The 26178-nt window shown below is 41.1% G+C and overlaps 3 protein-coding genes and 1 long non-coding RNA gene across 5 annotated transcripts in view; 2 read left to right on the top strand and 2 right to left on the bottom strand.

The window, feature by feature from the left end:
* glb1 (galactosidase, beta 1) overlaps positions 1 to 21076 on the bottom strand; it is a 36497-nt gene extending 15421 nt beyond the window's left edge. Inside the window, exons 1-2 of the mRNA XM_079500393.1 lie at positions 21014 to 21076; positions 414 to 781 (exon numbers count right to left, since the gene is read on the bottom strand). Coding sequence (XP_079356519.1) covers positions 414 to 482 — 69 coding nt within the window. The 5' untranslated portion in view covers positions 483 to 781; positions 21014 to 21076. The remainder of the gene's footprint in view (positions 1 to 413; positions 782 to 21013) is intronic.
* Positions 702 to 9016, top strand: poll (polymerase (DNA directed), lambda). 2 transcript variants are annotated; one of them, XM_079500411.1, is made up of 10 exons: positions 702 to 785; positions 978 to 1115; positions 2480 to 2527; positions 2624 to 2777; positions 3511 to 3640; positions 3984 to 4316; positions 5166 to 5339; positions 6043 to 6171; positions 6323 to 6491; positions 8073 to 9016. In XM_079500411.1, exons 2-10 carry the CDS (start codon positions 995 to 997, stop codon positions 8432 to 8434), a joined length of 1620 nt encoding a protein of 539 aa, XP_079356537.1. In that variant the 5' UTR covers positions 702 to 785; positions 978 to 994; the 3' UTR covers positions 8435 to 9016. The 2 variants fall into 2 exon arrangements, with proteins under 2 accessions (XP_079356537.1, XP_079356536.1); XM_079500410.1 differs by having other exon boundaries at positions 2480 to 2777.
* wbp1lb (WW domain binding protein 1-like b) lies at positions 9493 to 25753 on the top strand. Its single transcript, XM_079500420.1, has 4 exons — positions 9493 to 9915; positions 20129 to 20231; positions 21019 to 21180; positions 21678 to 25753. Exons 1-4 carry the CDS (start codon positions 9829 to 9831, stop codon positions 22553 to 22555), a joined length of 1230 nt encoding a protein of 409 aa, XP_079356546.1. The 5' UTR covers positions 9493 to 9828; the 3' UTR covers positions 22556 to 25753.
* Positions 21502 to 26178, bottom strand: part of LOC306922674 — an 86758-nt gene continuing 82081 nt past the window's right edge. The window contains exon 3 of the long non-coding RNA XR_013789954.1: positions 21502 to 21582. This is a non-coding gene — a long non-coding RNA (uncharacterized lncRNA). The remainder of the gene's footprint in view (positions 21583 to 26178) is intronic.

The following is a 26178-nucleotide window of genomic DNA, read 5'->3' as shown; positions in this document are numbered from 1 at the left end:
ACAATTTCACAGTGTTTAGAGAGCCTTGTATATAATTTGGTCTATATTTGGTCAATCTTGGTCTGTTTAGCCTAAGAGCACATGATCAGAACAGCATAAGGTTGACAAAAGCACCATCTAATCATTAAGTGATGCTTTTTTCATAAAAGGTGGATGGCCCTAATGCATTAACGAGGGTTTTTGTTTTGCCATCAGATCCTGTCCTGCCTGCCAACCTTCAGCTGATCTGATCATGGAAGTCTAACAAACGTTAAGATAAATTGTCAGCATGAATTCAAAACCCAGTTTTTAAGTTATAACACTGTTAAAACCCAGTTATTATAGGTGTTAACACTACTATATGAAATGCTAGTCCACAGATGATGATTGTAGTTGGGATAAGTATGAAAAAATATTTTAAAAGCACTACTTACTGAGTTTCCAAGGAACAGTAGCGCTGTCCCAGCGAGTAATAAATACATTTGCTTTGTCATCCTGAGCATCGGTATACTGTCTGTCACGTAACGTTTCTACTGCAGTTTATTTCATGTCTGTGTACTGTACAGCCATACAGTCACTGTTTGCTCTGCTCTCTCACGGGTGTGTCAGTCAGGTCTCTTTAACAAGGATGTTTGAAAATATGAAAATCATGTGTTGCGGAAGTACGGTTCGGTAATCATGTGACAAAAACCATAGAGGACAAAGTGACCAAAGGGTGGCAGTGTCGTACACACTTACAAATCCGCGAAAAGGAAGGAGGAAGAAGAATAACGTCCAACTCTTGTGTTGTTGTGGTTCAAAACTGGGTGAGGGAGAAAAAAGATCACATTATTTTTTAAAGTATTAGATTTCGTGTGCAATTTACTTAGCCCGAACAGACATTAATATCTCCAATCCGGCGTGATACTAGCATGTGCATGATGTTCTGTATAGGTAAAGGTACAAAGGTACAATGCTAGCTAGCTGTATTTAAACCCATGGGTTGATTTCGCATGCAGGGCTTCTCTTTGACGAAATGGAGCCTCGCCATGGTGGGATCATGAAAGCTTTCCCAAAGGTTAAGAGAGCCATGCCGCTAGAGAGGAAGGACGCACCCCCAGCGAAGAGGAAATCTGATGAAACAAGTCATGTCGCAGGTAACTTGAACTCACTCACGTCTGTGTGTGTGCGTGTGTGTGGCGTGCGCGTGGGTGTCTGCGCGCGCGCGTGTCCGTGCGTGTCGAGATCGAGGGTGGTGCAGAGTAGAACTATAGGCCTAATGGCTGTGATTATATTATTACATTGATTTTTTTCATGTATTACATATGTATACCAACTTAAGTGTGTGTGTGTGTGTGTGTGGGGGGGGGGGGGGGGTTGCAATGGTAAAAATAATAGATGTTGATGATAACTAATAACTTAATAGCACATCACACAAACAGCATTTATTTTCCCTGACTAATGAGGGTGATGAGCCTGCTGTGTGCTGATTGTTCTGCACCAGCAGTCCCGACCCCTAGTGCCACTGTTGAACTGTCACTGTGTGTGACCTTGCTGCTTTAGGGAATAGGGACTCATCATTTTAAACATAGTCGGTCAAATTCACAGCTGAAGAGACACTGGAGTTCTGGGTGTGATGGAAAAAGGGTAACCTTCAACAGTGCATGGGATGTTGAATGTCCATGTTTTCAGCCAGATTATGTTCTGTTGTTAGGCCCAAACTAGCCTCAATTTGCAACACTAGATATTTTTTAATAATGGGAGCACATTGATCAAATTGATTCGAAATCGAATTTCCGAACTGCTTGTACCCGTAAAACGCCCGAGGGCGAGGCCGTCGCCCTAAAGGGCGAGGTCGCATGCACGCATCAGCCTGGGTGACAGCAGACTGCTGGGCGAGTGCTGGCACTTTGGCATGGGGGTGCCAGATCAACATATGGAATGAATTCTGCACTGGCCCTATATGGAGCGTGTCTTGAGTGTACATAGTTTGATGAGGTCAGATATGGTAAACATATGTAATGTCAGAACAGGTCAGCTCCATATATGGAGATCTAAGGGTGGCAGCGGGGGCAGTGTCTTGAGTGTACAGGGTTTGACGAGGGCCCAGGTAGGGCTGGGCCTTAATTTTCGGGCCTGTTGAGAACTCTAGTTTTCGCCGGCTGCCGGGCGTGACTGCACTAATTACTTTGGGGCAGGCTCGTCTATAGACCAGCGAGATTTATGAAAAAAGTGAATGTTAGAGGCATTTTGGGGTAAAAGTGGGAAACCAGACTATTTTAACATAATTCAAGCCATGGTGCTGAATCTGACAAACATGAAAAAACAAGGCTATGGTTATGTCATAAACAAATAATCTCCTGGCATTCATTGTTGCCTCAGTATCCAATCTATCAGCTCAAGCCAAAGGTGAGGCCTGATGAAGCCTGCCGATGAATGCTAAGGTGCAACGCTGAATGCCTTGGTTTATATAAGTGCACTTTCCTGCCCCTTAACAACCCTTTCCTCTCTTTCATCACAGGGGATGTTTTCAGCGGTGTGACAGTGTATATCCTCCCTGCTGGCATAGGTAATGCCAGATGCCAAATCTTCCAAAGACAAATCCACCAGAATGGAGGACAGACTGAAAGTTTGCTCTCTTCTAGTGTTACTCATGTAATTGTAGATGACAGTATGGACTGTGACAGGGCTCTCCGCCTTCTGAAGTGGGATAAGATGCCACCTGCTGTTCATCTGGTAAAGTGCACCTGGCTGAGTTCATGCATCACAGAGAAACAACTGCTTGATGTAGCTGACTACAGTCTAATCTCTCCAGATAGGTCAGTGTGCCAAGATTTCTGGTAGAACATGCTAATGCTACTAGTGGTGTTTAACTTTTTATTATCATTGTTTCTATCCATTTAGACATAGAATGGGGTAGCACTAATGCTATAAAACGAGTCATTCAACATTTTAACCACTTGAACCCTATGAAAGGAATAGAATACACCTGCACACTGTGTATTTGCTCGGTACATGAGTATTTTATTTTTAATAATGCAACGTTTCGGTCCCTCCGGACCTTCTTCAGGCATCGCGTTGCATTATTAAAAAGAAAATACTCATGTACCGAGCAAATACACAATGTGCGGGTGTATTCTATTCCTTTCATTGATGTCCACTGGCCTACACACCTGTGCATACGCCTGATTTCTAGGTGTGCGAAAGTTTTTTCCTACAACCACTTGAACCCTAATATCCCTATACTACTATTACTACTATTCTGGGCTGAACATTGCAAAAACAAGCTCACAACACAATGTGTTGTGAGCTTGTAGACCGGCTATTTACAGCAAAGATATTTGGCGTAGAGGGGAAAAAATGGTGAGATTGGAAAGGAGTTAAATATATAGAATTCATTAATAATTCATTAATAATTAAGCAAGATGTGAACTGGCACATAACAATTACTGAGTAAAATGACAGTTATTGAGGAAAAGCGAGATTGGATTGGGATGATTATGATACTATGCTGTAATCTCAGTGTGTAAAATCTCATACCTGCTCTATTAGGGATTACTGTGAAACTGAAACACACCAAGAAGATTTAAAAGAAGACTTGTCCAGTGTCTTTCCTGCTACACAGGACACCGTAGTAGAGCCACTGTTGGATCAAGAAAAACAAGAGGAAAGCACAAAAATGGTATTTTCATGTTATATGAAAGGAGATTTAGGAATGGAGATTTTATGGTATTATGGTATGTGAATATAGTTATCATACAGTACAGGCTAGCACTACAACTTTTAATTATTTTCCTATCACAGCTTATTCATTAATTTTCATCTCCATCTGAATGCTAAGTTTGATGCTGTGTATTTGTATTACTTGCTCTTGTTGAACCTGTTGTCAGAGACAGTATCGAGTGCAGAACGTATCACACACATACATACACAGTCTACACAGACAGAGATTCTGTGAATTTATAGATAGATGAAGCACTCACTGTAAATGTAATTCGCTCTACTGCTCCTCATTTGTGCAATAGGTCTCAGACAACAAAGAGGAGTTGAGAGAAGAAGACGGGGTCTCACAGGGTGATTTGATTGCACTGATGACTGGCGAGCACCCCAAAGAGGAGACCTCTGGATCCAGTCACGAGCCCAGTCCAAGCACTGGACAACAGCCCCTGGTGTCGAGCAAGTGGGTCTGTTCCCAGTCCTCTGAGTCCAAAAAAGATAACTACAACAAGAACATCACAGATAAATTAGAAGTACTGGCCAAAGCTTACACACACCAAGGGGACAAGTGGAGGGCGATGAGCTACTCCAAAGCTGTCAGTGCACTCAAGAGTTACCACAAGCCTATCACTTCATATCAGGTAACCTCATTTACTGAAGTTATCTCATGATTTATTGTTGATGTCTATTTGTTACGTAGTCGCATTGTAGCACTTTAAACCCCATCAGGTCACTTACTAGGTTTATAAACTAGAGGGCCAAATGTTTTAATAGGGAAGCCAAACTACTCTTGGAAATATTTGATACACATTGAATAAGTTCATGACTTTATGGACTGGATTCTCATATCTGAATATACAAGGTCATAATACGGGTGGGCAATATGGACAAAATAAAATATCAATATATTTCTTTACCAACTATATTGATATTATGATATATCAAATTATTTTTTAAATTTTTCAAAAAAGAAAAGCTCTTTGACAAAGAGTAAGTATAAAATAAGAGAACACTTGGCATATATACCAGTCTCATAGCATGCCTAACCCTAAGCAAACAATATCTCATACAGTAGTGACCTTTTGCTTTCACTGGCCATGGGAGATTGAATGAGCAAAACTGAGCTTTCTTAAATGGTGCATTTATATAGCGCCTTTATTCAAGGCGCTTTACAGAGATTACATTCACAGTTCACACACACATTCACACACCGATGCCGGAGGAAACCATGCAAGGCACTAACCTGCACATTGGGAGCAATTAGGGGTTCAGAGTATTGCTCAAGGACACTTCGACACTAACTCTGGGGGAGCCCGGGTTCGAACTGCAAACTGGGAACCTTGCGCTTCCCATCCGGTCACTCAACCACTCTTAGAGCTACAGTAGGATAAGGATATGATGTTATATCGTTTCTACAATCATATGATATATGATATGATTGTTGAAACACCATGCAATCCTTTAACAGCTACCTATTCCTTTTGTTGCAGGAGGCTTGTCAAATCCCAGGGATTGGGAAGAAAATGGCTGACAAAATTGACGAGATCATGGAGAGTGGTCATCTCCGTAAAATAGATCACATTGGGGAAGCTGTGCCCATTCTAGAACTTTTCACAAATATCTGGGGTGCAGGAGCTAAGACTGCACAGTTATGGTATCGACAGGTAAGCTATCCATGCAAACACAGATTATTTGTACATTTGCGTAGTTCACCATGGGCACTGTTGGAGGTGTGACAGGCCTAATGCTGCATTCACATGGGATCAGGCAAAAGTCAGACAAGTGTGTAACACAAACATTGAAGACAAGAGTGAGGACGCAAATTGTGAGATGATGACTTATGATGACAAGAGTGCCCCTCACTTCACACGGGTGTGATTTTTAATAACACCGTGAATAAGTCGGCATCATTCTGCATTTCCTATTCCTACTCTGAGTGCAGTTAGACTGTTTTTCTTTACAAAAAGAAAAAAGGTTATGGTGTGAATATTTTGTATACATTTTACTAACCTTCAACATTGCACAGTGATTTTAAAAATGGCCATATTGGGGTGCCTTTGGAGTTGTTCTTGTTCACTAATGTATTGGCTAGTTAGAATTGTATTAAAACCTGCAATGACTAGGCAAGCATAATACACCGTTGGTTATTATTTTCCAAAGGAATCAACAGGTATGATGACTTGGTTGAATAGAAGAAATCAATTGGAATACTGTATTATATTCTTCCTTTCATTAAAACACCTTGCTGCTGCCAATAACATTTTCATCCAATATTGTTTTTGTAGATTTTAAAGATGCATATAGATTACATGATTATGACACATCTGAAGTATAAAATGAGAGGGAAATTGCATTTTATTTTGTTAGGGATTTCGGACATTAGAAGATATCCGCACAAAAGCTAACCTGACCAGTACTCAGAAGATTGGACTCAAGCATTATGATGATCTTCTACATCGGATGCCCAGGGAAGAAGCAGCCTCCATTGAGAAAGTGGTAATGTATCTCTGTTTTCTTAAGACCAATAGGGGCCATATGTTTTACACACTGTAAGAGAAGCTAGACTGCCTTCAAGTCAATTGTGAAAGAAAGGAGGTAATATTTATTACCTTATTTTTTGTTGTATGCTCTTCATTTGGATCTGCAGGTAAGGGATGCTGCCCTGGCCATAGACCCAGGCCTGTTGGCCATGGCATGTGGTTCGTACCGCCGGGTGAAGGCAACATGTGGAGATGTCGATGTCCTCATCACTCATCCTGATGGCAAAACCCACAAGGGGATCTTCAGTAAAGTGCTACATGCTCTGCATCATAGTGGTACGCTATATTTTATTATCCAAAAACCAGAAAAGTTATGCAAGTAAGTACATTTTATTTATAGAGCACATGTCACAGACATAAGAGTCACAAAGTGCTTCACAACTATAACAGCAAAACATGTCAACAATAAGGCAAGGAGACATAAAACAGAACAATCGGCACTGGTAAAAACGAGAAATCAATACAGGACTGTTACAAAGGCCTGTCTGAAAAGGTGGGTCTTTAAACGTTTTTTAAACTTTTAATGGAGTATGGTGGGCTCAGAAATCCAAATGTGTGTCATGAAGGTCCCCTTTTGTAGTGAACACAAAGTTGCAACAAAATAAATTCAACATTGTTCCAAACTTCCACCCTCAGCAAGCTATTTTTGCGACAAAGAAAAACTAAGCACCAGCAACTCCTACAGGCTGGGGTGGTGTCTGTCAGTGAGCAATCTGAGAACCCATCATCAAAAAATAAAGGAAAAACAGCACCCTCTTTTCCTTTGACGGAGTCAACAGTCTGTCTCGAGAGACTAGTCAGTGAGTGGTGCTGTACGAGAGGAGTAGGGTGGAGATGCTATGTCATCTCTAGGGGCTCCTCACTGGCAGAAGGGGCAGCAGTGACATGACTAGAGTGACATGACTGACATGACTGTGTGTGTAATTCTGGGTTTGGAACAACAACAACTAACCTGGGATAAAAAGGGTGAAAGGATAATTAGCTACTCTTATCTACAGTATATAACATTGTAATTCAATGATTTAATGGTGTAGGCGTTGCGCGTCATCGTACCAAAACCTAACTTCAATCAATCAATCAACTCACGGAAGACAGTTGACTGGCCCTTGAGTAGGCAGCCTACTCGCTGCTATGTTATTATTATTATATCACAACATAATGATATATCATTGACGCAAATGCCGTTATTGCGAACGCAGTGAGCACTAATTGCGAATGCAGTGAGCACTAACTATGAGCACTAACTATGAGACCTAGCAGAACATGTCTGTCTGTGTGTGTGTCTGTCTGTGTGTCACGCTGTAACACCACCCGCCAGAGTATCACACACACAAAAAACACACACACACACACACAAAAAACACACACACACACACACAAAACTTAACTTAAAGAAACTTAACTTAAAAAGAAAAAACATTACAAAAAAACTCACACGCACACATACACACACTAAAAAAAGAACTTAAAAAAACGTAACTTAAAAAAAATCTTAAAAAAAACACTTAAAAAGTACGTAATTTATTCTAATTGTTATTGCAATTTACGAGCTGCGTTCGCTTCCCGCGTTTGCGCGTCTTACTTGTATCAACAAGGATAGTATGATTAAGAAAAGGTTAGGCTTATGTCTTTTGCAATGCAACGCATTGTGAGCTTGTAGGTCTGCTATTTTCAAAATATTTTCATACATTTGAAAAGTACTTTAAGTACATTTTGATGTCAATACTTTTGTACTTTTATTGGGTATTTTTATATTGCAGTATTGATACTTTTACTTAAGTAACATTTGAGTAATCTTTCCACCACTGGAGTTTTCTAAAGCTAAAACAGAAACACACTTTCATTGATTTTACACAGGATTTCTGACAGATGACCTGGTGGGTTTTGAAGAGAATGGAGAACAGAAGAAGTACATGGGTGTGTGCCGTCTGCCAGGACCTGACCGCCGCCATCGCAGGATTGACATTATCGTGGTGCCCTACAAAGAGTTTGCCTGTTCGCTCCTGTATTTTACCGGTTCGGCACACTTCAATCGCTCTATGAGGGCCCTGGCGAAGACGAAATCTATGAGCCTCTCAGAGCACTCGCTGAACAAGGATGTGGTGCGTCAAGGTAGTTTAAAGACGTATAAAGGCACTCCACTTCTTACACTAACAGAGAAGGATGTTTTTAGCCTTTTGGGCGTACCATTCCGGGAACCTCATGAAAGGGACTGGTGATTTCACACTTGTAGTGTGTAGTTATGGAAATGTTATGTCTATTTTATCGAAAATGTGTGATTGCACCAAAATGGTGGTTTTCAAAGTTTGAGGTGTGACTGTTTAATTGATTTGTATACTTTATTAACAGTTGGCAGATTGTACATAGGTACGGTTTACAAAGATTTTTAAAAGGATAACACAAAGCCCTGGGGGCCTGTTTCCATTGTGGTCCTTTAACATTAATGTGAAAGGGAAAGCAGGATAAACAAGAAGTCATATTACTGCTGATTTGCACAACAATGATTTATCTAAACCCATCTTTGCTTACTTCTCTCTTAATGCTGTGTGTGTGTGTGTGTGTGTGTGTGTGTGTGTGTGTGTGTGTGTGTGTGTGTGTGTGTGTGTGTGTGTGTGTGTGTGTGTGTGTGTGTGTGTGTGTGTGTGTGTGGTCTTTTGATGATTTTGAAACCTCCTGTGTAAGAACATCCATGTGTGCTTACTGCTCATAATACATGATTTTAGACTTTTACTTGAACAATAATATTGGTTGAAAAATGTTTTTTAACAGGCATCATGATAATAAACAAACACTATGCGTGTGACGCCAATCTCTTAATTTCATCAATCCTATGCTGTTCTGGATTACTTTTTTTTCCAATATTTGTATTGATTTGTAGTTTTTATATTTTATGACAAAACAGAAAAAGACAGTTCTGGATTACTTGATTGCATCATGTCAGGTCAGATGCTGACAAAATAGTTTTATAACGTTTTCATGTATTGTATACGATAGGCTACTTAAAACTTTGAGTAGTAACTTTAAGTAAGGTGTTCTGGTGCTTATAGTGGGTAACGAGTCAAAACATTAGGTATTAAATTCAGAATCAGATATAAAACATTCCTCCTTTTTCCAAATATTTGTTGTTATCTACACGTTTGTCACGGCTCTGTTGTTGTCTTCATGAAAGGCGCATCAATCTGTGATTGGTCCCGTCTTTCCAGTCTGAACGAAGAGCCCAATCGCAGGTCAGTCCCAAGTAGGGGCACTGGCAGCCCTGCAGGCTGCAGCCGTTACCTTCTCGGTCAGTCCGCAAAACGAGTGGTGCACCCATCACGTTGCGCACATGGAACAAGTAGAGGTGACCACGCCAGTGACGCCACACCCAGCAGAGGCAGAGTCCTGTGTGTGGAACAGCTTGTGTAACAGCTGGATCAGCCAGTGGCACCCGAGAGCAACCAGTTGCACCAATGTTGTGCTTCCTTCAAATGTCCAATTACGCGCAGAGGAGGCGGTGCGAGAAGTGGCCTCTCAGTGGCGGCCCGGGCCGTAAAGTAGTTTAAAGAAAGGTGTTTTTGAATAAGAATATGTTTTGGATGCGTATGTTTTCCCCGTCTATCTAGTTGTTGGAGGAATGAGAGGTGTATGTTCGGCTCTCGAGATGGGATTGTTTTTGCACGTCGTCGGCTCTGTCACCCCGACGGAGCCCACAGCTGACGGGGTAAGACTGAAGACTTCCAAAACAAGGCTGTGTTGCTAATGTTGGCTAGCTTCTTTGCTAAGTTAGCAAACTGGCTATCGTGGGTTAGCTCATCAGCTAGTGCAGTAAAGTACCTGTGCCTCTAACGCGCCTGGTGTGTGTGTGTGTGTGCCAAGTTTGTTCAACTAGTGTGGGCGAAATGTATGTGTGCAACGGCAAAGACGACGATTGTTTAGCTTAAAGCTAAGCTACTATAATAGCAAAATGTTGGAAGTCAGGGCAGATGTAGGCTACTTTATTGGGGCCTGTTGTGTTGTCCTCTGTATCCTGATAGACAGGAGGACGGTAGGTTCTTTGAAAACAACCTGGCTGTAGTTGGTTGGTTGACACATCAGTCAGACGGCTATAAACTATTTCAATTACATCGTGTTTTTTCTATGATCATCTATTCCTAATAAGCAGAAACGCCACTGCAAACAAACTATATTGAAGCTATCCAGAGTTTCTAATGGGAAACTTCGAAATCGCATGTTCTGCGACAGATCTGTCTGATTATTATTATGTCTGACATTATGCTAAACACACAAATGACACCCTGAACATGTCCTGGTTTTAATTCAGTTTTGTTAAAGTTGCCAATGAGACCTGAGACTAAATGCTACAGTACTGTGACAGTAACCTGCAGGACGACTTCCTGGAGATTGGGTTACATTTTCCTGTTTTTACAGTTGTATGTATGATACACAACGTACTCAAAGGGAAACATCCATTTACAATTGGTGGGGTGCTTTGAATTTGTACAGTAGTATGACAAAAGCTGTGTATGTATGGTTATAAAATGATAGCTTTTAAGATTTCTTTATTACTTTTTTGCTAACTTATCTCCAAAAATATTGCTTTTATTGTGTCTTTTGTTTTGGTGCATTTGAGTTGAAAATGTAATGAGGATAGTGACTTTCCATGGTGTAAATGTTGTAAATTTTGCTAATTGATTGTTTGATATGAAAGTGGACAATCTCTGAACGTGAAAAGAACAAAACAATCATTGAGCAACCACCCTCAGAAAGTGACACACATAAACTACTGACGCAAAAAGCAGTTCTCTTGCTGTTACAGGTAGATTCAGTGATTGTGGGAATTGCTTGCATTGATTGTGGCAGTTTTTTTTACCCTTTTTTTTTTGTTGCATAATTTCCCAATTAATGTGCATTGTATCTGACAGACTCCTACACTGCCTATATTAGTGCATCAACACAACTCAACTGATTCCCTTTTCACAGCAAGGACATATGAAGTGAAAGTGAAAGATGAATAACTTTTACTATGAGGATGATGTTAATCACATTTATTTAGTGCAACTGCAAAGTGTTGACCTAGATCGGTTTGCATTTTGTTATCACTAGATAGCATAATGTGCTTGTTAAAATATCTCAGCAAAACCTTCATAGACCTGTTGACAAAGTCTAAAGTTCTTCAAATTATATATTCTTTTGTTCTATGTTTCTGGATTTCGATTGCTCAACATATCCTATAGCCTATTACTGTTGACTAATAGACTACTAGCAGAGTATTAATGTGTCTTATTGGGCTAAACCACAGGCTCATTTAACAACCTCATTTTGAAAGACTACTAAGTACTAACTAACATTTGATCAGCAGCACCATAGACATGTATTACTCACTGGCTTTAATATCCAATATAAGGATCCATCTTGCATGCCAAAGTCGGGATATTTTTCAACTTAGGTGTGACTTTACACCATGATGCTATATTACAATGTCATCAGCTTTCCTACAGCTTCAAGGATGGAAGAGCACTCCAATCTACTGTTTGAGGGAACCCTTTAATACAGTATGTTTACCGAATCTAACAAAAGGCTGTATACCTAAAAACAATTTCTAGTGGTAATGCGTGTAAGGATTTTAATTTGTAGTTTGTATATACTTAAATCAGCAATCTTTTCTAAATCTCTAACTATGATGAATTATTAGGTGTTTTCAGTGGCTGGCTTACCACTGTGTTTACTTTTACATCTGTTTTGTGTTTCTCAGTCTACACAAACCATAACACAGAAATTATTGAGAAAACAGCTTGATATGTCTTTTCATGTAAACAGTGAAATAACTTGGAATAGGAAAGCAGAGGTTGTAAGTCTGTGACGACGTATACCTAGATTATCATCTTTTCTCCTGCCGGGACTCACAATGTCAAGGTATAAAATCTTAAATTGAGCAATGGTGGTGGACTAAGCCTAAGGTGCTAAGCTTTTCCATGTACTTCTGTTTGTTCAAAAATATACAGCCAATGACCTTTGTCACAGCATTCGCCCTGTACTCTATCTGAAGAGAGAAGTGATACAATTATATCTGCTATAAATGTATATGGTGTTTTTGGAACCGATATAGATTTCAGTATTAGGGGGGGGGGGGTCAGATCAACATATGGAATGAATTCTGTACTGGCCATATATGGAGTGTGTCTTGAGTGTACAAGGTTTGATGAGGTCAGATCAACATATGTAATTAATGTCAAAACAGGAAGGACGGCTGGGGAGGGATCAACATACTGTATGGAATGTCAGAACAGTTCAGGTCCATATATGGAGATCTAATATCAGGGCTTGAGGTCAGATTGCTGGCCGGCTCCATATATGCAGATCTAGGTGATGATCCAGTCTTCTCCATGTAGGGTTATCCAGGGTTAGATGAGGGTCAGTGTCGTGACCTTCATATTATGGAGATGGCCATATATGGAGGCGTGATGTCACGAGGCGTGACCATATATGGAGGCGTGACTAACGGACGGGAGATGCAGGTTTTCATAGTAAATTCAACCTAAGGTCGCGCAGCTGGCCGTACAGTAGTTGTTTGATACAGTCAGTGAGTATGTGTTGATGATGCTCTTGCAATGGGTCTAGTCTACAAGATTCGCTACACCACCAAGATACCCATGTACCTGTCTAAATACTTTAATGTCAACAAAGTCCACACACAACACCAGAGGTAGTTCAACAAACCAAACCATGTGCAACCCAGATTCGGCTCAAACAAGGGATTAAATTAATTTCGCTCCTATGACACTAAAATGTGGAACGCTACCCTACCAACAGCCATTAAGACATGTGAATTAGAGGGCAGCACGGGTCCACCCGGACCCGAATACCCGAGATCCGAACCGAGAACCGAGCCGGGTCGGGTGCAAAATATTGACATGCCGTCGGGGAACGGGTCGGTTCCATTTCAAAGCTGCAGGCCTCGTTTCGGGCATCTGCAATGCAGAATACCCGAAATGCCCGTGCAGGACCCGATTTTTATTATATATTAAAACTTTCAACTTTAAAAATAGGTTTTGAAAATAGACATTATGGTATGCGTGCGTTCAACTGCGTTGTAATGATTATGTTCTAAAATACACGCCTCGAGGATTTGGAAATGGAACGTATCCACTGGTGGTGGGTGTGTCACAGTGTGTGCGCAGCGCGCGCACAGTCACACACAACACGAACAGTAGCTATCATCACCATGGCGGCCCCCTTCTTGAGCGAGGTGAAACGCAAACTACAATCAAACGATTACAGCACGCAATCTCCTAAAGGGAAGTCGGATGTCTGGGACAGTTTTGTTATCATTGTCGACGCGGACGGTAAAAATGTTGGTGCTGCTAAATCTTCACTGAAAAAACACATGAATGGGAAGGCGTGTAAGAAAAAAGAGAGTGCCGGCGAGGGTCAACAACCACAACAACAAAGTGCCATCACGTCTTTTGTTGCTATTCGGAAAGCAATTCCATCCAAAAGAAAAGCTGTCATTCTTGATGACTGCATTAAAGTGTGCGCCAAGGATTTGCGCTGCAACTGTACTTAACCATGCGACGCATTGCGAGCTTGTAGATCGGCTATTTTCAGCGCTCCTTTGTAGAGGCGGGGGTGATGCTGACGTTCAGTCACAGTGTTCACTTCAGTCTCATAATCACAGTCACGGTGAAAATAAGCATAATATAGGATTGGACACACCACGGGTGTAACGGGTCTTTCGGAACGGGTAGGTTTATTTCGGATCGGATCCTGTTTTTAACGGGTCCGTTTTGGACCGGATCCAAAACTTTCGGGGCCGGGTCCGGGCCGGGTGCGGCCAATTAGAATGTTTTCGGATCCGGATCGGTTCTGTTCTGATATCACCGGGTCCGTTTCGGACCGGGTCCAATTTTATGGACCCGTGCTGCCCTCTAATGTGAATCCCTTGACTCCTTCAAAACCGCTCTCAAAGAGCACCTACGGACGGCTGCAATTCGAAACTGGCCCCTGTAAAGTCTGAGCTTCCCCCCCACCCATTTCTCCCCATTAGTGATTCCCTTTTTTACTCTCTTTATATGACGATTTTCTGTTTTTTAATAGAAGTGTATATTTGTATGTCTCTAAATGTTCTGATGAATTGAAAATGGTCGACCCTGTGTGTAAACAAGTGTAATGCTTAACCATGGATCGTCCACAAAGTAACAGTTTTTGTATTGACTTTCGTTTGAAATGTCCTCATTCTGCATACTGATAAATAATATTTCAATCAATGCTTATTGCTTACGGTATAGAGCACCGAAGTCCTGACGTAACTCGCTCATCCCTTCGATTCCCCTGGTTCGTGGAAGTAATTTCTCTATGGATAATAACATGGGCTCATCTTAAAATCGTTTCATATAAGCGTTGTGGTCCAAAAATAAACAAGCTGTCTCTGCGTTATTGTCAGGGAGGTGTCTCTGTATCGTTTGCAACAGTCAGTCACTCATATATGATAGTCTGCTTCTAGCGAAAATGTAACTAATTCAGTAGCAGTAACTACTAATTCATTAGCGTTTTCTCTCAGTCAGTTGATTCTTAATATCCATATGAGTGAAGCGGCCAGGGTGACATGTTTATTTTTCAAACACAGTTCTTATATGAGGCGATCTAAAATACCCCTATGGGGATTATAATGCAAATAAAAAGTACACGAACCTGTGGATTTGCGCACTCTACCGATATTGACGTCAGACTTCGGTGCTCTATACCTGTCCTGTACCTTGTTCACGTTCTGATGATAATCTGTTCATGTTTTGATCATCTGTAACTCAAGTACAAAACTATACTCCATATTGAATCAACCCTGTCCCTCAGTCACCATGTGATTTGAAGTTGAACCTGGTCCAACCTTTATGACTGTATTTAGTACTTAACTCTGCCGTGCCTGTATTCCCAGTGTTACCCACTGATAGTGCAAACAGTCTTACAGTATTTCAAGGCTACACTGTAATTGACAAAGTCTACTAAGTCTATCTAGACTATGAAATTCAGCTGTAAATTAAGTCATAAATTAGGATAAATCCAATCAACCTCTCATGCAACAAGTCTATTTGTCATTGATTAGTGCAGTTGTTGGAAATTGGAAACATGGGGTGAACGTGTATATTATATATCAATAACATTTGCCCCTTGTGCAATGGCTGAATAAATACAATGTGCTTTGTGTCTATGTCCTCTTGCCTTAATTTTTCTGAATGATTTTGGATCCTGCATAAGCATCAGTAATCTCTGAGTACCCCCTTTGACCTCTGATAGGGTCACTGGGATTATTTTGTGCATCATCCTATCTGCCAAGTAAAACAGGCCATCCTTTGTGGGTGGCATTGTGGGTCTTGAGGAACAATGTTTGATAGTCTTTTTTTAACCATTCTCCATGTCTGAACATTTCAACACCTTCTCATTATTAGGCATGCTTGTTTGCTATTATGTCACCAAAGTTCTGGCGCAGCAGACATATCCTCCCTTAATATGGTACTGTGTATAGCACAAGAAAGGTGGAGGGTGTTATTGTTGCCTGTTTGGATCGGAGACGGGGGAATCTAGTCTGTTCACATTCTTTTGTCTATCGCTGTCTGTGTGCTAAAAAGCAATTAACTAGCTGGTCTCAGTTTACCTAAGTATTTTCTTATGGCCAAGTGTTTGATAGTAGCATGTCATAACAGTGACCGCTTTGTTTTGCAATATATATCTCTAGTCTAGCCGCTCTAGCATATTACATACTGCTCATTCTTGACCCATGGATATGGGCCTATTTTACCAATATTTACCACCTCCTCCTGACCATAAAGGACTCTGTTATCTTTGTAGCACAGGGTGTATACTAAGTGAAGACCCAAACAAACTAGATGGCTATCAGTATCCAATTGCAAGAAAGGGCAAAGCCTACAGAGTGGAGAGGGCATGGTGGTGATTCTGGAGGATTCGGGAGCTGTCGGGTAAATGAAAACACAAGTTTAAGATAAATACAATGTGGAAATTACAGGACATATTTTTTACTTAAAAAGAAGAAAAAAAATAAAAGTGGGGATGACTGATTAACTTGAGGAGTTTGTGCCTTGAGGTATTTGTTATATTTGATCCCTGTGTTATGGGTTTACTTACTAAGTAAGTTATGGGTTTGTGGTTCTTATAATAACTGTTACTCTATCTCCTTTCCAATCATACACAGAGCCAACCGTTTCGTGCATGTTATTATCATGCATGCACTGCTCCAGCTAACAAGCTCTACTGCTGCTTGGAAATTTCCGTAGAGCAATCCTTGTCTCCTCTTTGGGCCTGGTGTGTATGGGGGGGGGGAGGAGGGAGTAGAGAAGAGAGAAGAGAGGGGAGAGAGAGAGAGCTGTTGAACCTTTTACTGTGGAATAATGACCACGGTGGTCAAGACTCAATAGCTTGTATGGGACTTTAGCACCCTGGATCACCATGTCTCTCAATCTGGGACCTACTATGGTAATTTATGGAAACCTATACCTGCAGAACTCTGGGTGGCTAATCATTAATTTAATATTGAATAGAGCATGCAGCCTGGGCTCTACCTGTATGCATTTGCTATGAGAGGATTGTATTTGTGATTGCATAGCTCCACTTGTGTACTATCCTGCTCTTCATCGGTGGTTGATATCATTATGGACGGAATACATTTGAAGGTTGTATTGCATGTTAGGCTTGTCAGCAATACGGGTATGTTGTTAATGGCCTACTACAGACCAGGCGAAATCAATCTTTGACCATTTAAACTTTAAAGTAAGATATGGTTGATGATCAACTGATCCATCTTAGAGCAGTTCAAAATAGGCCATTTTGAGTTGATTCTAACCTGTGCTGTAACTTCTGTGGGTTTATTTTGTTACTGTAACTATTAATAACTCTAGCTGTCTTCTGACTCCCAGATTAATTTTATTAGCGTGTGACTGATGTTGCTTTAGACCTGTCATTTTGAGCTTTAATTGCTAACTCTTTGACATATTTTTGTGTGGTATTTTCTTGGAAAGAGTGATTCCATATTTAAGCGTTTGTCAGCTCAGAGCCATTGCTCACACCAGTTGAAAGTAAGTTAAAGGTAGGGTAAATGATTTTCTTTGCTTAAATAAGTGTTAAAAAGCTCTATATTGTGATAGTACTCATTGCTTTGAAATGTTTGTTCAGTAGCAGGAGTCTCCATGTCTCTCCAGCTTTTTATAAAACAGAAAATGCATTTTTAGGTCAGGATACTAGGAGAAAGCAGTCAAGATACAGATTAAGCAAGTGGAATTAGAACACTATAAAGAATTAAGCTGATAAATGGCTACTCTCTTCTGATTGGCTGAAATTTTGTCACCTACCTGAAAATGTATTTTCTGTTGCAGCGACACCTGTGACTGAACAAACACTATAGCAATGATTACTATCAGAAATTCAGAATATAGTGATTTAACCTTTAAACAAAAAAACTTTTGTTTTAACCAAAAAAAAATCACCTTCCCTACTATTTTAAAATGAATTTACTTCCCGTGTAAAGTGAGGGGGACTCTTATCATAGTAAATCATCTCATTCCGGCCAATCAGAATCTCACGAAGGTGAGGACGCCCTCACCTTCGTCTTCAATGTTTGTGTAACGCAATGTTTGTTTACACAAACACTCAAAATTGTCAATGGCATTTAATGTTTGTTAGGACAAAGTTTGTGTTTACACAAACGCACTAAAAGCTGGACATAGGAGGGGCTATCGCCCCTCAAAAATAATAGCGAGGGCACTGGAAATCCCCATTTGCATGGAGTTGCACACCCAGCGCATTTTTCACCCCATATACCGGGTTGGAAAAGTGTGGCGGGGTCTATTTGGGACCTATACGACACGTTTTGCATCGTCTCGCATGCGCAGTAGTGTCACCTCTGTGCACAACCCAGTGTGCAAACTCGTGGGTCGAGCCCATACAGACATACTACTGTATTGTCTTGAAAGTGGTCTCCAGACCTCTTTTGAAAATGTTGACTTGGAATAATGTAGAACACGGGTGCCCACACTTTTTGGACTTGAGAGCTACTTTCAAAATGACCAGCTAAACAAGATCTACCCACCCAAAAAAAACCTATTTTAAACCATTGCTGAACATAGTTTAAATATGTATCTGAGAAAGGGGACTTTGGAATACTGGAGCAGGCGTTACATATAAGACAAATGCAATTGGAATGCGAAATAGAGCGGGAGAAATGGAATAGGTAGGGGTTTGTTGTATTCATTTGTAATGCTACCAATGTTTTTGTACACAACAACACTCTTGAAAACAAAATAGGCCTATTGCATTGTGGGTTCGAGCTGACCCTTTTAATGTCAACCTTAATTCAAGCTCATGAAATGTAGACGACTTAGTCATCATAGTGATTGGTTGCCCATCATTGCGATCATGCCCATCATAGCGATGTCCTGATTGGTTGTCTCTGGCCAATGAAACAGCAAATATCCCTGCCAGCTATGCAGGCTGCAGACAGTGCAAAGCAGATCACACTCACAGTGAAGGGCTCACCCGAGTCCCCGACACAGCACATACTACAGTTATTTGACACGTTTGCAATGTTCAAACGTCCCTCGATATAACTTCAAACTAAACGCGGGTGAAACAGCGCATCACAGCCAAGGTGGGGGGTGTGGCAGACAGACAGCTCACAGCTAATGTTATGAGCTAACTGCAGCAACAGCAAAGCCACAACAAAACACAATGGCTGGGTTTCTCAAAGAGATTTGTAGCTTGAACAGGTATCATCTAGAGAATTTCAGCCATCTTGCCATATTTTTTTTCTATTCTTTGATCGCCCATGACAGGCCATTTAGGAACATTCGGCTAATATAACTCCTTGTCTTAATTTTACTGCTGTTTCGACCATGGCCAAAACAACAGATCTACAAGCTGTCGACAGCCATGGTGCAGTGTATATTAATGACGTAATCTATTTTTTTTGGAAAGGCGTGCCACATTACGCAAACATGAACCACCCAAATCTGTTTAATTTGTTTAATTTTGAAATTCATTATATTTAAACGATAGACTCACCACTGGCACACTCTCTCTCTTTCTCTCTCTCTCTCTCCACACCGCACGCACTGTTCTTTTGGGCATGGCACAGCGCTGAGCGCATCCGAGCGCAGACAGACAACAGGGCAAAATATGAATCCGAACTCCGACGTTTACAAGTTTATCGAGATGAAGGAAGTCCCTAGTACTCCCCACAGTGACAGTACTCCATGTTCACGCACAGAAGAACAGATACAAGAACACAACGGCGACAGCGCTTCTTTCACCTGACAAATATTACTGTGTAATCTTCTTGTTTTTAATATTTTTTTTATTTAGATGATTAATCAATCCTAAACACTCTTTGCTTATACACACACACAATAGATTGATAATCTATTCATGTCATGTGCTCTGTTGTCCTGCACTAGTAAGACAAGAGAGAGACTGGATCAGGGTAGTACTTTTGAAGGTGTTTGAAGTGACACATTGGTTCTTCCCAAATTCCCATTGTCCTCCAGAGTAGCGGATTCGAGTGATATCAACCAGTAGGTTACTTATCACGCCCATTTAATGGAGCCAGTAGGCTCTAATAGAGTGGAGACATTGTCAGCCATTGTCTGATGTGTTGTCGCGTTGTCTGACTATTACTAACCCTGTCCCTAACCTCAGTCTTAACCAGCCACGTAAGTCAGTTTCACAATGTTTTCGCTTTGGCGACAGTCATTTCACTTCCGCGATTCCTAATCGCAGCCAGTAGGCTCCAGTAGAGCCTACTTGCTCCGTTGCATGGTCTTGATGAGTAACCTACTGGTGATTATGGGTTGATGATAGCATTCAAAGTGTGTTCAGAGCCTACTGTAGTACTGTACTGTGAAGTGACATTGTTTCTTCTTCCTCTTGTCCTCCAGAGCCTACTGTACTGTGAAGGGGTGAACAACCAGAGTTACAGCTGTGAGTCAGGGCACTGCTGTGGCGAGTCTCAGTGCTGCAGCTACTACTATGAGCACTGGTGTAAGGACCTTTTTAATTATGCCTCTCTCAAATTGTGTTATTTCCCTTCACTTCTTCACGAGCAACTGTTCTCCTCGCCTGACCTTGTCGAAGAAGTTGCATTTTCTGGATTTTCATAGTAATTCCCTGATAGTCAAAGCAGCTGAGAATTCGGCAACATGCTGTCGGAATGCTAAGACTGTTTGACATTTCATAAGTGATACACAGTAGAACAAAAGAGAATAAAACAATGTAGCACACACAGATGCAGACTTTTTACTATTACATTACATTCCCACGTCATACACAAATTATGGGGAACAGATATGCAAGATTTAACCGAAAGTGCTGTGATGTTTGATTTATTTTTCAGTCTACTCTTCTTAAAGGGGCATTCCACTCATTTTCAACATTTTACTATGTCATTAATATACCTTAGAGCTGTTGTGTGGAAATAATAAAAAGGTCCCCCCATTCTGTGTTTCCTAGAACTAGAGGTCTGAAAAAAATCATTAACATGGTGAAACACATCTTGATGATGTCATCAAGATGTGTTTCACCATGTTAATGATTATTTTCATAATTACAGTTCTAGGAAACACAGAATGGGGAGGACTTTTTATTATTTCCACACAACAGCTCTAAGGTATATTAATGACATAGTAAAATGTTGAAAATGGGTGGTTTTCCCCTTTAACTCTGAAACCTTCACCTTGGCAGGGTTTCATGTGTCTGTGATGACAGCCATACTGCTGCCCTATGCACTACTGCATGCATAGTATTTAAGTGTCCTCTCCTCTTACCTCAGGGTTCTGGTTGGTTTGGGCCATCATCTTCATCTTGAGTTGTTGCTGCGTGTGCCACCATCGTCGCACCAAGCACCGCCTGCAGCAACAGCAACGACAGCATGAGATCAATCTCATCGCTTACCGTGAGGCACACAACTACACCACTGTGCCTTTCTACTTCAGTAAGTCTAGTGCATTAATAATGACATCTCAGTTTGAGACGGACATTTATTGTATTTAGCAATTTTCTAAAGAACGTTACAAAGGGCTTTGTAAACTAAACAAATGTAACATAATGTCTCTATTCCTGAAATGTGTCTGATTATGTAATTTTTACTTTTCAAGTTTCATGGACATGAAACCTATTTCATGAAAATATACCCATCTGTTCTCAGTTTTGACCATGGCCGTGGGTGTAATATTGACCTTTGACCCTTTTGCTCAAAAATGTAATCATAATCATCATAATTAAATTTAAGCATCAGAACCTACCTGTTTACATGCCACAAATGTCAGGAGTCGGTTGGTGCCTTCCTTGCATTACAACACAACCTCTCTGTGTTGCCCAGTCTCTTGGAAATTACCTAAAATGAAAGAAAATAACCTTTTTGTCCTGTCAATATAAATGTATATCTATTATTTTGTGTCTGAAACTTTATTTTTCTCTTCTCATCTTCAGGATTTCTCCCAAACTACCTCCTGCCTGACTATGAAGAGGTGGTCAACAGACCTCCTACTCCGCCCCCACCTTACAGTGCCTTACACACGGGACCATCCTCAGTGGCTACTAGCCAACTGACCACTGAGCAGCAAGATAGCCACTGTCCAGCCATCCAGCCCACTCCAGTGACCCCAGTGTCTGACACCCTATGCTCCAGGTCTAGCCTGGAGGAGTCGCACACCCCCACCATAGGCTTCAGACACAAACCTGGCAACAAATCTCCACAGACGCCCCGGGAAGTGGGCACAATACTACTGTCAGCTGGGCTTCAGGAGGGGCTCACTATGGAGGGGTCCACCAGCCAGGAGAAAAGGAGCGGAGGTGGGGATGACCCCTGCAAAGACACCTTGCTGAAGGACCAGGGGGTGCCTGAGGGTTGCGCTGAGGACAAGGAGCGTCTCTCCAGCGGGAGGAGAAGACGATTCACAGGGGACTCGGGGATAGAGGTGTGTGCGTGTGGCATACGAGGGGACCGTGGTTGTAGCGGAGCGGGGGGGACTGACCAGGACAACAAGGAGCTGAGGGAGCTGGAGCGCCTGCTGGGACGTGAGGAGGGCGAGGAGGAGGAGGAGGAGGACGACGATGATGAAGAGGAGGCTGGAGACTTCTGTGAAAGTTGCGGTCACCGCACTCCCATTGGCGTGGATGAGGAGCAGGTGCTGGGCGCTCCAGAGAGGCGAGTCGCACATGGGCCCGTCGGACCTGCGGCTGCGCCGCCGCAGCCAGCTAACCAAACCTCTAGTGCCTCCCTCCACACTCCGGTGTGCCTGCTCCTCCACACCATCAACGAGCAGGAGGGGCCGCACCACAGCTGCAACACTGAGCCCCAAGGTTGATGCACACTTACACTAAACACCCCTTCACTACAGTCAACAGAACTCTGGGGAGGGAGTCGAGCAAGTGGACATTCGTCTTTGTGAATGTGAGAGGAGTAAGTGCTTTCTACAACAGATGTGTATTTTATGAATGTGTTGTCTCAGATTGTACAGGTGTGGGTGATATTAGGGTGAGTTAGGAAGTGGGGTTGTTTAGAACCCCCAACCCCTCAGCCGGAATAGTGGCCTTAAACTGTGTATTGTGAGTTATGAGCCATCTGCAGCCTGCATCAATTGAAACTGCTCATACACAGAGCTCTTCTATAGCGCATGCTCCTCACCTCCTTCTGTTGGTTCTACTCGCCAAGAGGAATGCAACGACACAATGTTAGGAACTTCTGCAGGTGGGAAGTTGGGAACTGTGATGTCACAAACAAACAATCACGGACAAGCATGCGAAAGCACACTGCTCATTGAGCGTGGATAACCAATCATAAACATTTCTTGCACTGTTCTCTCTGGCCAGGCAGGAAATGACTCTCGAGTCTGCAAAGAATCACTCGGAGCAAGAACATTGTGGACGATCGCAATGTGTTGAATCACCACAAAGTGTGTTTATGCAATTTGATACTGTAGTGTACAGGGACATTGATCAAGACTGTGTGGAATGTCCAATGAGACTTGTGCTTCTTTCTAAACGTGCTTTTTCAGATTGAAAGGTTCTGTTGTTGTAACTCTACACTGTTTTGACAGATATAAGTGCATTAACAGATGTTCATGAGGTGTATTACATTTTGCACATAAGGTATTTATCATTAAGAGAATGTTAGCTTCAAGAAATTAATACAAAAATCATATCTAAAAACATCCAGTCTTAATTTAGAATATGCCATTTATTTGTAATGAATGCCTTTTTCATAATATGTCGATGTGCAGTAAAGTACATCAAGAAATCTGCAATGCTATATAGACCTGTGATAAATAGAAAAGGCAGGCGGGTGATTTGTCCAAATATTTGTTAGCTTTTCATCAAGTTGGCTAAATTATTGCACTGTGCTTCTTGTTGTGAACTTTCATCAGGTTTTAGTAAAGTTGTCAGTACTTTAAAATATACAGGTATCATTGACCAAAAGGTAACCACTTAACTCTGGTGGCATGTCATCCTAGGTAATATTGCCTATTAGAAGAAGAAGAAGAAAAAATATATAGAGAATTCCTTTGTGATTCAACTGCAATGCGGAATATAAACATTCTGGCTAACTGGCAATTTGTGTCAGGAACTTCACCATCACCACCTTCCTTCACCAGCTATATAAAAAAACAAGCCAAAGTAGCTTCAGATTTTATCACAAAGTAGTGATATGGCAAGTTTCATGTCATTCTTTAAGGAACAATAAACATTTATAATAGCTTACTGATGTCTCATCCACACATTTCACAATAGCCTGCTGACAGGCAATGCAGTCTTTTAGTTTTGTTTCTGTAATGTGCCCATACATACATTGCGTTGCTGTCGGGTGCAAACCGTCTAGCCAACAGCAATGATAGACTCTTAACGACTTGTGTTTATACCATTAGATCAGGGGTTCCCAAACTGTGGCGCACGAACGCCCTCTATGGGTGCGTGACAGGAAAAAAGGTAATGGCGGTTAAATGGTGTTATTTAACAGAAAGGGCAAAATCTGGTAAACACTGTTGTAAGGAGATGTATTGAGCAACTGGGAGTATACAAGAGCTGTGTGTCTCAGTGCAGTGACATTCCGTCATTATTGGCCATAACCATATTATCAAATGTATCATTTTTGGCCAAATACAACGAGCGTTGGGGGGGGGGGGGGGGGGGGTGTCAGCTAGGTCAGGAGGTAAGAGAGGGTGCACGGCCAAAAACCGCTGCATTAGATCAATGCTTCTAAGTTCCCCACACACACACACACAAATAGTCAATCTTTGTGTGATATTTACACTGAACATCTTGCTTTTCCATTGAATCTTCAAGGTGTTTAATCACTAAGTAAATAGAAATACAAGATGACTGAATTTGTTTAGATTTCACTATTTAAGCAGACAAATTTATATTTATAATTTCAACCTAGATTTAAACAAAAAAGCAAGGGTTGGCACACATTGAAGCAGATTAGATAATATATTGGGAAAATGGCAGCTAATATCAAACAAGATAACAAGCAGTGGTGCAGTAGAAGCTTAGAAAACATTGATATTTCAAGCATTAAAATACTTTCTATCGTCAAAAGAAAAATCACTAGTATGCTTTCGGAATCTGGCCTGCACACCTAAAATGCAGTTGTTAAAAAGCTGTTAGCAGTGGATTGATAATGTATGCCATTAGACTATATGAATGTACTATGTGAAACCCTGACATGTATTGTTAGCATAAACTTTGTGATAAAATGTTGGTTTTATGTGTGGGAATTGTTTGGCCAGCCCAGATTTCGAATGATCAGATTAAAGGGGTTGTGTCATGTCGATGACATGATGTCTCTATGGACCTCCTTAAAACACTGTAATACCTAAAAGCACAACATTTTCTTCAGCTAACCTCACAGGCATATACTGTATACTTTACCTTTAGACAGTGTAAGAAAAACTGTTTAATGCCCAGCATATAGCTGTTGATCACAACTAGATGCTCTGATTCATTATTCTTTCAAGAGTTAAATGAATATTGTACCCAAGCAGACACTTTTCTGAAGTGCTTTAAATATACATAACATGTATATTACATGTGCTTGCTCTTTGTAAGATAAAAAAGTAATATTCTTATATTGTGGTCCATACATATAGTATGAAGATGGCCTATTGTTCATAATAGCTGAATCCTTTGTGTACTCTTGGTATTGTAAAATCTGTTAAAACCACTTTATTGGCACGTATACAATGTTCTGAGATTTTGATCCAAATACGTAGTTTCTTAAAAAATGTTAACACGTAATCATTAGCTTTGATGTTATGTAAAGACCAGGTCATTTTCTGCATAGCTGAGAAAATAATTGCCTTTCTTGAGACTTGAGTCCCAACATTAAATGTGTGAAGGGTACATAATGGTGCATTTGACAAATGTTTAGACATCTTTAGAAACATCAGGGGCATCTTGCCAAAGACATTTGTGTTGCTGTGCACATATCCTTTGGATGTTCTGTTCATAAGCCATTTATTACAACAGCCAATATGGATGTTCAATAAACATATCCTTCAAAGCCATGCCAACTGTAATTGTGTTTATTATTAGTGGTTGTTTGAGTGAATATTTCTTCTACAGGGACATAATTGAGTACTGTAAAGTAGGCTGAAATAAAAAATAATTAAAGAACTAGAAAAAGTGCCCTTCTGGGCACAGGTCTCCACCAGGAGGATAGGACTGTGTGAGATGTTTGGCAAAATGTTTAGGATTAATATAAACATGTTTTTGAAGCATTTTGTTCCAAAAATGTGTGTTGCAAAAATCAACCTGTTGGTGGCGCTATAACAGGCCAATGTGAAAAGGGTGGGATATATTCCTCAGCCTAGTAAGAAAATGTGTGAAAGTTTTCACGTAAATTGCATGCTGCGTTCATGATTTGAGGCTTTGTTCAAAACGGGGCAATCTTGCAAACTGTGAAAGCCAATTATAGGCAATTAGGATGGAA

This window comes from Electrona antarctica (assembly GCF_951216825.1).
Source record: "Electrona antarctica genome assembly, chromosome: 4".
In the NCBI taxonomy this organism is placed as follows: domain Eukaryota; kingdom Metazoa; phylum Chordata; class Actinopteri; order Myctophiformes; family Myctophidae; genus Electrona; species Electrona antarctica.
The sequence above is the reverse complement of the archived record's forward strand: the minus strand, read 5'-3'. Positions and strand labels throughout refer to the sequence as shown.

Bases quoted from the DNA above. Each gene is read 5' to 3' on its own strand.
- poll (XM_079500410.1), top strand. From the start codon at position 995: ATGGAGCCTCGCCATGGTGGGATCATGAAAGCTTTCCCAAAGGTTAAG. The intron at 2,778-3,510 runs GTCAGTGTGCCA...CTGCTCTATTAG, and splicing joins AGTCTAATCTCTCCAGATAG to GGATTACTGTGAAACTGAAA. The intron at 3,641-3,983 runs GTATTTTCATGT...TTTGTGCAATAG, and splicing joins AAGAGGAAAGCACAAAAATG to GTCTCAGACAACAAAGAGGA.
- wbp1lb (XM_079500420.1), top strand. From the start codon at position 9,829: ATGAGAGGTGTATGTTCGGCTCTCGAGATGGGATTGTTTTTGCACGTC. The intron at 9,916-20,128 runs GTAAGACTGAAG...CTTGTCCTCCAG, and splicing joins CGGAGCCCACAGCTGACGGG to AGCCTACTGTACTGTGAAGG. The intron at 20,232-21,018 runs GTAAGGACCTTT...CTCTTACCTCAG, and splicing joins CTACTACTATGAGCACTGGT to GGTTCTGGTTGGTTTGGGCC.